Raw genomic sequence first — 13,483 nt, forward strand, 5'->3', positions numbered from 1 at the left:
CGCCGTTAAAAGTCGTGCTGGGGCAGGGGGGCCGTCAGTCCAGTACGCAAACTCGTTACTTGCTTCGCGTTCCGATAGTCGAATCGAGGGGACGCTAAGCTTTGGTCGTTTTATCAATCAAACCAATCGATCAAAAAAGAAAAAAAAAAAAAATAATCGATCAAACGGCCGTCAGTCTAAAACATATGAATCTATATATAATGCAGGGCAATTCGGTAAACTTGTTAGGGACAAAGACATGATGCCAAAGAGTCCGTACGTGGCGGAGGAGCCACGTAAGAGTCCGGACCACGTGAAGGGAGCGAGGGGTCATCCCCATCCCGGAACGCATGGGGCGCCATGCCCTCGCCCACACACCCGGAGGAGCGGAAAGCGAGAGGAAATTAACGCCGTCTGGTCTCCGCCTTGGTCTAGACTCAACCGCAGCTCGAGGTTCGAGAAAAACAATGTAAAGGGGAAAAGAAAATGATCAACCCAGCACTGGGCTATCAACGCAGGACGTACGGGTGATAACACGCGGCTTCCAGATCACGAGATCCGGGCCGGAGATCAGTTCTGACGGTACACGTGTCCCCAGCTACAGCCTTATGTGACCCCTCGGGCCCGTAGATGCATCCACGTGTTCGTAAGAGTGGTGCCCGTCCCTCGGGATTCCCGTGAGTGCTGACGCTTTTGACGCTGCTTTTGTTACATTATGTTATAGTTATGATTTTCCTATAGATATTTTTCGTTGCGAAGACGCCTTTGGCTGCTATTCGGTGACGGGTTGGGGAAAAGCGGAGCATTTTAGCGGGCTAGCCTACCTAAGCTTATGCTACATCCCCGTCTCGCTTGCTTTGTTTCATCAAAGCTAGCGAGGCCGTCATCTTGATCTCATCCGTTGGTACGGTCAAATCGAATTGCTAGAAATATCCGGGTTTCAATACACAGGAACGGGTTGGCCTGGGAAACAAGAGGAGATGGGGGACGGCACGTCAATGCGCAACAAAGGGTGGATGCCGACTTCGGAGCAGGCTACGAGCTAGATAGATAAAGGTAGGTTAGATTGGATTAGGATTTTTTTTTTTAAAAAAAAAAAAGGTAAGGCTTGTAGATATTTTAGGCCGGACTTTGTTAGATATTTAAAATAATCTGAGCTTAACTGGGTCCAAGAACAAGGCCCGAAATAAGGCCCCATTGCTAGCCCGATGGCTAACCCTCCGATAGCTTTACACAAAATGGCCTGGGCGGCTATCATGTATGCGACGATGATCGTGGGACGTATCTCATCATCATGGAGGGAGACCTGACGATTGTTATGGGTGGATGCATGGGCGAGCAGCTCACATGCATCCAATGTTGCATGACATTTGAAGAGTAGTGACGTAGTGCTCCTCTCTGGACATCAGGCATGCCCAACAAGCGGAGATTGGGTCGCCATTTTTGTTATAGAGTATTCAAACAAAATTTTGTAAATCGACTTCCGAAATATTTTTGTACCTTTTCGTAATGCTTTATTTTCTGACTTTTCTGTTGTATTCATATCACACTTGTATGATTACCCTGCCGCATCAAAAGAAAAGAAAAAAATTAATTTGATTTGTTGAAGTTCCTAAATTAGATACAACTTTGACCGTAGCCACATGAACGAGGGACAACTGGATGAGGGGATACCCTGTCCAAAATTTTTGAAGGCCAGCGAAAGTTGATCTTCTTTTTTTAGCCTTCATTTTACTATCTCCTCATTGCTGAGGTTATTCACCTCCACCACCTCTCCATCCTCTTCCATCTGATCATTTGGTCCCTAAATACCGGATGGTGATGGTCATAGCAATGCCCCTTCCCCTTTCATCGTCTCTGGCCTCAAACCTCTCGCTTGCCCCATCACCCACCTCAACTGTCTCCCTTCCAAACTCTGAAACTTCTTCTTCTTCCTCCTCCTCCGCCATTCTCCTCCATCATTCTTGGAGCTAAAAGTAGTCAATCACAATCCTATATAGCATGACCTTCCTTAAGCTACTTTAGAGTGCCATCCAAGTACTCATCCCTCCGACCAAAGATAGAGTTCTGGTGCTTCGTCCACTACAAATAGGTCACCGCCTTCTACTACCACCAGGGGCATGTATAGGTTGACTTGGGTCGGTTTGGAGTTAAACATGAAATCAAACTGATTTAAATTAATTTTCTAAAATCAAAATTAAAATAGAACCGTTCATCTACAAAAATTGCTTGAAACCACTCCAAAAACTTCGATTCGATTTGGTTTACTATGTTCAATGGATTAGGCTAAATGGGATGGGCTAAATCTAAATATATAAAAAAAAATCTATTTTATAAAAATTGATATTCAATGGATTGGACTAAATTGGTTAAGTCCAAAGATAAAAATTTATTTTATATATAAAAAAATATAAAAAATTAAAATTAAAACTTATATGCATAAGTATATATGGATCAAATCGGATCAGTTTGAATATATGTATGTATGTGTATAGAGACATGCTAGAATCAGATCGATCTGATTTGGACTCAAATAAAATCAAATCAGAACTCTACAATAGAGATCTCACATCAATGATCCAAGCTGTTGAATATAATCTGCTACCTCAAAACTACTTTCATAAAAAAAAATTATATAATTTAAAAATTCCTAGCCTATGTATTAAGTAGCCAAAAATTAGACAATCTAAATAAAATTAAATTAGATATATTTTTTGATCACTTGATACATAGGCTAGGGGTCTTCAAATCATATGATTTTTTGGTGCAAGCAATTTTGAGATAGTAGATTATATCTAACAGCTTGTATAATTATTGTAAAACCCCATTGTTCAATTTTAATCTAATCGAATCTAAGCCCAAATTCGATCGACCTTATTTAAATTGACCCAAGTATATGTATATATATATATATATATATGTATAGAGAGCATATCAAGTGAGAGAAGTGGCTTAATATAAGAGATGAGAGGATATAATAATACACATATATATATTTAGTAACATCACGAAAAGCAAAAAATTAAAATCAAAAAATTAAAATAATTACTTTATATGCAAAGCAATTTTTTTTTTTAAATTTATTTTTCTACTTTTTTTGCTTTCACACATCTAAAATATCAAATCAAAAAGTAAAGAGTCTGAATTCTTTTCTCTCGTCGAGCTCTTCACCTCCCCACCCCTTTCTCCCTCTTTTCCTAAACTTTTCTCCCTCTCGAGCTCTTCACCTGCCGTCTCCAAATATTACTTTTGCTTTATAGCAATGTAGTTACCAAACATATTTTTTATTTTTTTGCTTTTACTCATACCAAAAATAAAAAAAATAAAAAATATTTTTTAAAAATCAAAAATCAAAAGTGTAACCAAACGCACCCTAAGTCAATGCATTTTATGGACCATACATACGTATTGCTCTGCAGTAGAGCTGATCATAAGCCGAGTTTCAGGCCTAGACTATATTCGTTTATCAGTCAGATTTTGGGCCGGGCTCACTCAAGATTTGACATTTCTGCGTCAAATTCCCACCAATGATCAGCTCAGATTCTCGAGGCCTAGCAGGCCCACCATTGTATGGCGAGAGGAAGGACTTTGGTTTAATATTGTAACCGGTATGGTCTATTTGGTTGCACAGCCCGGTAAACTGAAAACTTTTTCACTTTTTCCCCCCATTTCCAGCAAATTCCATTGTTGTTCTACCCTGTGGCGTCACTGCCTGGGGCACCCAACCCATGTTTCAGCTAAGCTAAGCCCCCAACCATTAAATACCTATTCAAGCTGGTGGTGATCTATACGCTTTTATAGGAACAAAAATAGTCATTTCCAAAATTATAAATCAGTCTATCATCTCACTTGATTTGTTTTAGGTGTCAAAAGAAGAATGAAAAAGGGTGATAAAAACTTGATCCAGTTGCCAGCTGTGGTGAAGCAAGTTTTCTTTATTCGGTAGAGTGAAGTTTTCTTTGAACTCGAGCAGACTCTTGTACGATAATTTGATATAGACATTACCATAAGATACATCCTATTATTATTTTATTATTATTTCTACCAAAAAAGAAAAAGAAGGATCAGAATGCATTTGCTTTGTATTAGCCCAGATTGTGGTTGCCATCTCAATTTTTATGACATAGCAATTTATAATCTGCGTCTAAAACTGTTGCAAGGGAGGTGGGGATGGATCATGGATGGCTGTTTAATACCTAAGCGGAGTTGAATATAGGCTATGGAGGGGTGGAGGGAGATGGTGGAGAGACTAGGGAGGGAGTGGATGCATTTTGGTTAGAGGAACTAAGGGCATATTTGGTTAGAGAAACTAAGTACCTGCAGATGATTTTGATGAACAGGGATGTTCTTAAGGAGTAGTTAGAGAAAATAAAAGCATGTTTCATTGGAAGGAGTTAGATGCTAGAATGGAAATAAGATTAGGTGATTTTTATTTCAATCATTTGCTTTGGAGTCTCGTTCTTATTCTAATTTCAATGAAAAATGAGAATACCCAAATTTTCCAACACTCAATCCATGCTTTTTTTTTTTTTTTTTTTTTTAAGATTCAAATTTCCTTCCGACAAATATGTCAAAAGATATAGTTATTTCGACTGCCGTTCCATTTCAATTTTAATTTTAATTTTGGTCGTAAACCAAACATATCTTAAAAGGAACAAGCAGGTGGGTGAGAGATGTTGATGATGTATCTTTCACTTGAAAGAAGGATTTACCTCTCTTTGTGTGAATCCACCGTTGGATCATCCATGATTCGTGGTTCTAGCAGGAAGAACAAATGGCCCATCATGCAGCTTAATTAAGTTCTTGACTCGGCCCAGTCGCATGAGCCGTTCGGTTAATGCTCATAATCAACGCACATTGCACCTAGATCCAATGTGGAACCAGGCCAGTTGTGAGAATCATGTTGGAATCGGAGTTTGTGGTCAGCACCTTGTATAATTTAAGGATATAAATTTTTAAATGCTTTCCAATTAGTTTATACTACATCAAATTTAAGAAAAATTATGCTTAATATTTTTTCCCGTCCAAAATATGATTAGTCTGTTATTGTAATTATTTTGCACAATTGGTTGCCGAAAGGAAAAAAACCGCCCTACAATCTTCCAAATAATCTTGCCCAATTGATATCCCGCAGATATCTCAAATTTCTTTATCTTTTGAACTTAATCTATTTCTTTGCATTTTTTAACCTAATTTTATAGAGTTTCCTACTATCTGGGTTATTGAAGAAAAAATATTGGTCATATTCGAAAGTATTGCATAAAAAATTATAGATAACAGCAATATTCCTCGTAGACAGGGGCTGCATTTTTTTATAAAAGAAGGAAGCACCTTTTTCCATACGCATCCGTTATAAGATTGCGCAATGAATTTTTTGAGATCTATGCAAATAAATAGCATATGAAATTTGGAATGATTTGAGAGCTAATATGGAGTATCATGGTCCATATCGTGAAAAAATATTAATTATTTTTTTACACAATTAATTTTTTTTGCATATGCAAAAGGTACCATCCGAATCACTTCTTCATTTATTTTTTGAAAAGCTCCTAATTTAAAAAAAAAAAAATTAGACAAAAATAAGCGAGATAACATCCATGAATCTAACGCTCTAAAAAGACGAAGGTTAAGAACAAAATCATGAGATCCATTTGATTAAGGTATACCAAATTATAGAATAATTTGATAATTTATTAGAATCATTATAAAATTGAGAATAGATCAACGGTTACACATGCATTTTATTGAAGATATTTTTATCAAATATAAATTGTTATCATTCAAAAATTTATCAAATATCAATTTTTTTATAATATCTATTATATTTTTTTAAAAAAATAAATATAAAAATTTATCAATTTTTTATTATTTTTATTTTTTATATCAAATATAATAATATAATATTATTTTTATTTTATTTTTAATTTTTTCGCGTCAGAATATCTCCAACCGAACCGACCATGGAGTAATGGTTCCGCAGCACCCACGTGTCCCCAGCTACCCTGCTTCGTTTGACCTCCAGCTAAGCCCGAGATATTTTCCCCACGTGCTCCGCCCTTTTCAATTTTTGCCGGGCCCGCCGCCCTGCCGCTCGGTCACCTCACCTGACTCGACGCCACGTCACGCGGGGCCTACCTCTTCGGCGCATTTCCGGGGTTCTGATGGGTCCTCCACGCCATAGCTGACTCATCAACCCCGATTTCTTTATCCTATTCTCCCCCCACCCTCCTAAATTCAACTCGTTCTCCAATTTTGTTTCCATGTGAAACGTCCCCTCCACCAAATCCCCTCTCTCTCTCTCTCTCTATGTGTTCCAGCTGGCCCGTGGTCATCGTAAGCCGCCGTAAGTGGTCATCTTTTCCACTATAAATACCTTCTTCTCATGCATTCTCAAATCTCAGGCAAAGGCCAACTCTTTTTTGTTGGATTCCTCTACATTTCTTGCTCACCGTTCTTTTTCCTAGTCCTCACAAGTTCCAAGATGACGATCGCCATCGAGCAGCCTCAGATTGGTAGGCTTCATTTGTTGATAGATCTAATTATCTAGAGTTTTTTATGTATGTAAAGCTAGCATTCCGTTTGATTCATTTGGAGTCCCCCCCCTCACCTCCCCTCCTCGTTTTCTTGGCTCAGAGGTGGAAGTCGAAAACAAACAAATCCCCTCTGATGATCCTACGGAGTTGGTATTGGATGGTGGTTTCACGGTGCCCGAGACTAATTCGTTTGGCCATTCCTTCAGGTGCATCTCCACTCCCATATGTATTTTTATTTGACTTTTTGCGGAACATTTTGGATGGCGCGGTACTTGACATGGCTGTGCTTATTGGGCTTTTATTAGGCTCTTTTCAAACATGGGCCGACCAAGAGGGGCCAACTTGTGGGTCCTTTAGAACATTCTAAAATGAATAAAAAAACAATGCAGGGAATATGATGCCGAATCTGAGAGGCAGAAGACCGTCGAAGAGTTTTATCGCACGAACCACATTCACCAGACCTACAAATTCGTAAGTACATGTAGTGTCATAAATTTCTTTAGTGAAGACCTGGGATTGGGGGATTGGCTTGGAGCTTGCTAAAGCGTGATATTGTGGTTCAGGTGAAGAGGATGAGGGAGGACTACGGCAAGTTGGATAGGGCGGAGATGAGCATTTGGGAATGCATTGAGCTCCTCAATGAGTTTATTGATGAAAGCGATCCGGATCTCGATGAGCCCCAGATCGAGCACCTGTTACAGACTGCTGAAGCAATCAGAAAGGACTATCCTGATGAGGATTGGTTGCAATTAACTGGCCTAATTCATGGTATGACTCAAAAAAAAAAGAAAAGAAAAGAAAAGAAAAAAAAAAAGATAAAGCCTCTAGTGAAATTTGAAACAATCAGTCAAATTTATTGATGCATCGTTGCTCACTTGACCATCCATACAATTTTTCTGCAAAATTCTTCCTATTAGCCCTTTTGGCTAATATAGATATTATACAATAATAAATTCTAAGAATATGTCTTGGTAATTTTTTGAATATTCTTTGATGATTTTTGAATATTTGATTGTATGATCCTGAAGATTTATATGGTCAATGACTAGACTTATACGATAGTTTAGCTAGTTTCATTTCACAATATGATTATACCGTTGGGTTGACAATTTCCCAATGTCCTCCTGAAATCCAAGGATGGATGGATGCCTATGATTTATCTGTTGTACTCTGGCTTCTGGAATTTAAATGGGAATTGCATCTGATGAAATACTTCTCTCATTGGAATTCAGATCTTGGGAAGGTCCTTCTCCATCCTAGCTTTGGACAACTTCCTCAGTGGGCTGTTGTGGGTAAGCATCATCTTCCTGTCTCCATTCTTGTTCTCAATAATATGCTCTCATTGCTGATTACTAAGTAAGATCCATCTTTCAGGTGACACATTTCCTGTGGGGTGCGCTTTTGATGAGTGCAATGTTCACCATAAGGTATCATCCATACTGAACTACTTACACCATGCTTTTAACATCAAATTTGAAGCAATCATCTTGCTTGCGTCATTCTAAAACTCTACCGTGATAATCATAACAGTATTTCAAAGAAAACCCAGAGTACAGCAATCCCATATACAGCACCAAACTTGGAGTTTATTCTGAAGGATGCGGACTTGACAATGTATTGATGTCTTGGGGACATGATGATTATATGTATTTGGTATGTATGTTCTTTCGGTAGCCTCTCATATTTCCTTGGAAAAATCATTCAATGATTGAAATGCTCTATTTATCAGTGGATGTTAGTTTAACTCCTAAATAACCTCAGGTGGCCAAAGAGAATAAGACCACTTTGCCATCTGCTGCCCTGTTCATCATCCGCTATCATTCCTTCTACCGTGAGTTCATGAACTGACGTATTTGCATCAAATTTAATCTTATCATACTTGGAGTCTGTCTCTCCCACTACTTGAACTCAAAATGCCATGTTTCATGTTTGTTTCAGCATTGCACAGGCATGGAGCCTATCAACACCTCATGAATGATGAGGATAAAGAAAATATGAAGTGGCTACATATATTTAAGTAAGATCTTTCAACATCCATCTTTAAAAGCAAAAAAAAAAATTCTATCACTACAATTATGCTGCATTTAAGTTTCAGAACAACAGCCATGTCAGAGAAAATTCAAATATGAGGACTAACGGGTTTTTCTTTCCATGTACAGCAAATATGATCTTTACAGCAAAAGTAAAGTTAGAATAGATGTAGAGAAAGTGAAACCATACTACTTATCACTCATTGAGAAGGTTAGCATCTCCATCCTAAATTCCATCAACCTTTGCTAAGTCTTTTATTTCTTCATTTTCTCAAAAAAAAAAAAAAAAAGAGAGGATGCTCTTCTTCATTTCATATTTTCTTTCCTCTAACAAAGTGATCAAACGTTTGTTGCAGTATTTCCCTGCAAAGTTGAAATGGTGAGATTTGAATGATGATTCATTCCAATGGACATCCCTCAAGAAATAGGATTCATTCATGGTCCATCTTCGAGCAGCTGATGTGAGAAGTTGCCATGTCGACTATTAAATTTAATATTGTATTTCTGTCCTCTGATATTCGTTATCATGTTCAATGATGCAAAGCATTTGTTCGATGTAAGCCATTTATCTTAAAATAAAAAGAGTTGCACTAAATTCACATTCTTTTGGGTGTATTGAGCTAAAGATAATGGAAAAACATCATTGGTCTCAATACAATAAACCAAATTTAACTTAGGCATATATAAAGACATATTGTCATAGCAGAGCACCTGTGAAACATGATGAGCTCAAGAATTAAGCTTATGAAAAGTGGTGTAAAGACAGCTGAGTGTTGAAGTAGTGTTAGACTTGTGGTTATTGAGGGCAGTCATCTGCAGTCAGCTTCAAAGCGTCATTCAAAATTTGCTCCTTCAACACATCCAAGTTCAGTCTAAACCGGTTCAGATATGAATAAATAGATTAAAAAGTTGATCTGTGGTGTAAACATCCATGAATAGTCCATTTCCAAGCGCACAAACTTGTTTGGCCGTCTCTGGCAAGTGGAATTGAGTACTCGCAATGAAATCACGCCCTCTAAACCCTATGATCAAATTTGCGTGATCTAATTTTATATAGATGTGTTTAATCCTATATTGACTATACATTAGGTAGGTCTTGGATAATTAAATAGGGTTAAGAAATTAAAATAATATCTTCTTACTATTTTTTTTTTTGAGCGATGGTTGTTATAGACCTCTTTGGGCAAATAACCATGCTGTCTCTATGATTGGGACCAATAAAGAATGATTATCATGTGGAGAAAGCATTCGACTTGGCATGGATAAAATATGCTGTCTAACCTCACCGACGCAATGGTTTCTGCTGGACAGCTAATAATTCCTCACCTATAGGGTGTAATATTGCAGGAGGACCTACTAGAAGTCACACATCTTTCATGGACAAAGTCTGATTACCTTTTGAGTATACTTTTATTATTGCAAGACGACCTCCAGACCAGGGCACAGAAAGTCATGTTTGACTTGGTTGAAGCGCTAGGCCCTGGGGAAACTGATTTTGTCCCACAGCTTGCAACTTGCATCAACATTTCAACTTTACGATAACCTTTTGGCAGAGCAAGAACTGAGTACATGCAGAATGTGGAATCTTCAACTGCAGCCATGAATAGTCTTCAAGGATCTTTAATTGCTAGCATCTTCTGATCGTGGCGGCATGCATACGGAGTATCCTGCCATACATGCAATCCAACTCTCTTGTTTTACCGATCATGAAATCTTATTGGATTCTTAGATTAATGAGTCAACTCTCTTGTTTTACCGATCATGAAATCTTATTGGATTCTTAGATTAATGAGTCATTGGAATATTGAACATTGCAATCCTTGTGGTGGCTGCATGTATCAGTTGAGCCTTCCTCAGTCATCCACCACGTCTGAGTGAACCATAAGGTGTGACATCTGAATGAACATTGGTTTTGGCTTTCAATAGCTCAGTCTTTTCCTGATCATTTGAATAAGTTCCCATATTAAAGCACATCATTTATAGTTTCTTTTAAAAAAAAAAAAATTGTCAAATAATTTTCTTGATTTCACTTTTATAGATATGCAAGGTCGCTAACCTCACCGAACGCCTGTGCTGCATATCTTGGATCATCAACCTCGGACATTAGTATGGGATAGATCGATTGATCCTTGAAGCATGAATGGGAGAGACCATTCTGTGGTTTTTGGTCATCTGACGTAACCGTTCAATAATTTTGCTACTCTCCTTCATGTAATTTGAGAAATTTTCAGTAATTATTCAGTCAATCGTTGTTGGGGTTTTATCTTCCAAGGGACTGGCTGTTGGTAAGATACCGATTTATGTCTTTTAATCAGTGGCAATCTGCCATCATATCAATTATCCATTTGCACCCTAAATTATTTGTGGATGTGTTAGCTGCCAATGGTCCATTGTTTCCGTAGCCCAGCACCCACCAGCCACCTGGGCATCCTGCAGTATTTTTAATTAAGCATCGTAGAGAATCCCGTTCCACTTGGATATAGTTCAGCCCGGCCGTGTGCACAACTTTTGGTGGGATGCATGAATTTTCGTGTAAAATTCCACCATCATTTCACACGTTCGGTGTCCGGGCAACTACTTATTTTATGCGTTTGTGTTGCGGCAACAACCTGATACGTATTGCGGGACGTACCGCCGTTACCACAGCATCTTCCATTGTTACTCTTGACTATTCAGCAGATGACTATAGGTTATATTTCCCCACAATGTTTGTGATTTCATGCTAATAAGATAGTCGGGCATCTTCAACCTCATATATAATAATTCTAATGTTTTTGGTTAGGTTTTTGCAACTTATACTTTGCAAATATTTCGTATAACAACACTTTTGTAAACCGATCTAGATAAAATTATAATGATGCATGCACACAATATGGTCATTGGGTTTACTCTAACGGATGAGTGGATTATCGTTTTCTTGATATCTGGTGACAAATGACCCTCCGAGTTTCCAGGACTGATCAAAAAACAGTCTAACTTGTATGATAAAAAGATGAATGTTTGGAATTAATTTAGCAACACAAAGCATTGATATAGCATCTTCCATTTCTGATTGCGAACTGGCATCTTCCGTTGGGGTTTTAAATTGCAATTGAAGCCAAAGATTAACTTTCGATTCTCATTCATATTTTTACTGATGTACAATAATCTTGATTAACCCTTGAGTCCAATATCATATTTGAACCATCATATAGATTTACTATAATCAATATGAATCAAATCTTAATTCTCATATCAATTCAATTCGATAATTTTCAAACCAAAAATCCTTATAAGTCAAATTAATGAAAAAAAATCCTTCAATGCTCCACCAAATTTGGATATAATCAGAATATATAAGAATTTCAAATCATTATTTTTTTTCTAAAATTTCTATCATCAGGATCTTCAATATCTATCAAATATTCTTTCATAACAATCATACAAGCTTCAAAAATCAAATCTCCATTTAATAATAGATTCAATTAGGGACCTCGTTAACAAAAGCAAAGGAACTCCTATCAATTCCTAAATCCAAAATTTCTAAATTGTAAATTCACATGGATCCCTTAATCTGAAGTAAATATAAATCAGATCTTTTATCTTAATCTAAAGATATCAATTTTTCATTAACAACCTCAACAATAATATCAAAAAATCTCTTGATCAACTTAGATACGAAATCTTTAAATTAAAATTTCATACACATCATGTACTCTCTAAGAGATATAATAAGATCCATTATCTAGATCTAAGGATGATGATTCAAGATTTCAGTATGATGAATATTCTACAACCTCATAATCGATTTCATCAATAAGAAATATGTTTCTTTGCAATATCCTCAAATATGCATTCATCCTATTATGCCACTTTATATATAATCCACATACCAAATTCAATTTCGATAAATATTCCAATCAAGCATCATAAAAGATTTTTCTTAGTCCATTCTGGAACAATATTTTATCGTCAAATCTTTATCTTGCCAATAATAGTCAACTTCTCAACTAGAAGTAATATCATAGTATTATTCTCACATCGAATTTGAACTTACGATTCACTTGAATAACCAATGATCAAATTAATAACCATAATGCACAATAAAATTTTATGTCAATCCTTTTGTGATTACTTTCAATCCAAATCTAACTAATCATATCATGATCAATAGATCATCCATCATATTTCAAATTCTATATGTTATAATCTCTTGTGATCCTTTCATATATAATCTCAATGTTTAATCAAAATTTATAAATATTTTTTCTACTATAATCATCAAAGATCTACACTATAATGTCCCTAGTGTCTATCCACTTACACTCATTCTATATCTGATTCTATGTTTCATAATTTATCCACTTATGCTCTGATACCACTATAATTGTCACGCCCCCGACCCGAGATTTTGAATCGAGGGTCATGGCAACCGCCGCATACTCATAGAAAACTCTTCCCATAAGCATGTAAGGCATCTTATCATACTATCCTAAAACAACAGCGGAATAATTAATCAACAATTTAAATCTAAAATATAACAACCTAATTTTTTTCCTTTAATATCTCAATAAATTCAACAATGATTCATAGTCCTTACATCAAATTCAATAAGACTTTCAACCAAAAATAAAAGTATAGAGATTCTGCTTTTGATCACTCTTCTATTCATATCTTGTATCATCTTAATTCCTCAACATCTGTAAAAATAGTAAAATAAGAGGTAATGAGCTAGACAGCCCAGTAAGCAATGATCACTTTTCAACAGATTTCATCAGGCATTTAAGTAAATAATCATTTATAGAAAATAAGTATATAGAGTTCATCAATTCGAAATCAATTTCAATTATGCAACATAATTCATGCCAAATTTATTTCTTTTTCGAAAATTTAAGTTTCTTTCCGGATTTCATTTTCTTTCATTCTTAAATTCTTTTCGTCAACCATGAGCTATGACCATAT

At 36.5% G+C, this 13,483-nt stretch overlaps 1 protein-coding gene across 2 annotated transcripts; it reads left to right on the forward strand.

Moving 5' to 3' along the window:
* Positions 1-6,339: 6,339 nt before the first annotated feature.
* Positions 6,340-10,418, forward strand: LOC105040492 (probable inositol oxygenase). Of its 2 annotated transcripts, XR_012140212.1 has the most exons (12): positions 6,340-6,491; positions 6,613-6,718; positions 6,902-6,983; positions 7,076-7,280; positions 7,745-7,804; positions 7,887-7,939; positions 8,043-8,165; positions 8,274-8,343; positions 8,451-8,529; positions 8,672-8,753; positions 8,899-9,003; positions 9,890-10,418. XR_012140212.1 is itself a non-coding variant. In XM_029263197.2 (11 exons), exons 1-11 carry the CDS (start codon positions 6,362-6,364, stop codon positions 8,923-8,925), a joined length of 1,017 nt encoding a protein of 338 aa, XP_029119030.2. In that variant the 5' UTR covers positions 6,340-6,361; the 3' UTR covers positions 8,926-9,143. The 2 variants fall into 2 exon arrangements, 1 of the variants encoding a protein (XP_029119030.2); XM_029263197.2 differs by lacking the exon at positions 9,890-10,418 and having other exon boundaries at positions 8,899-9,143.
* The last annotated feature ends 3,065 nt before the right edge of the window (positions 10,419-13,483 follow it).

This window comes from Elaeis guineensis, chromosome 3, assembly GCF_000442705.2.
Source record: "Elaeis guineensis isolate ETL-2024a chromosome 3, EG11, whole genome shotgun sequence".
Classification (NCBI taxonomy): Eukaryota; Viridiplantae; Streptophyta; class Magnoliopsida; order Arecales; family Arecaceae; genus Elaeis; species Elaeis guineensis.

Excerpts from the sequence above, each read along its gene's own strand:
- LOC105040492 (XM_029263197.2), top strand. The coding sequence starts at position 6,362 with ATGCATTCTCAAATCTCAGGCAAAGGCCAACTCTTTTTTGTTGGATTC. Across the intron at positions 6,984-7,075 it reads TTCACCAGACCTACAAATTC|GTGAAGAGGATGAGGGAGGA; the intron begins GTAAGTACATGT and ends ATTGTGGTTCAG. Across the intron at positions 8,754-8,898 it reads ACTTATCACTCATTGAGAAG|TATTTCCCTGCAAAGTTGAA; the intron begins GTTAGCATCTCC and ends CGTTTGTTGCAG.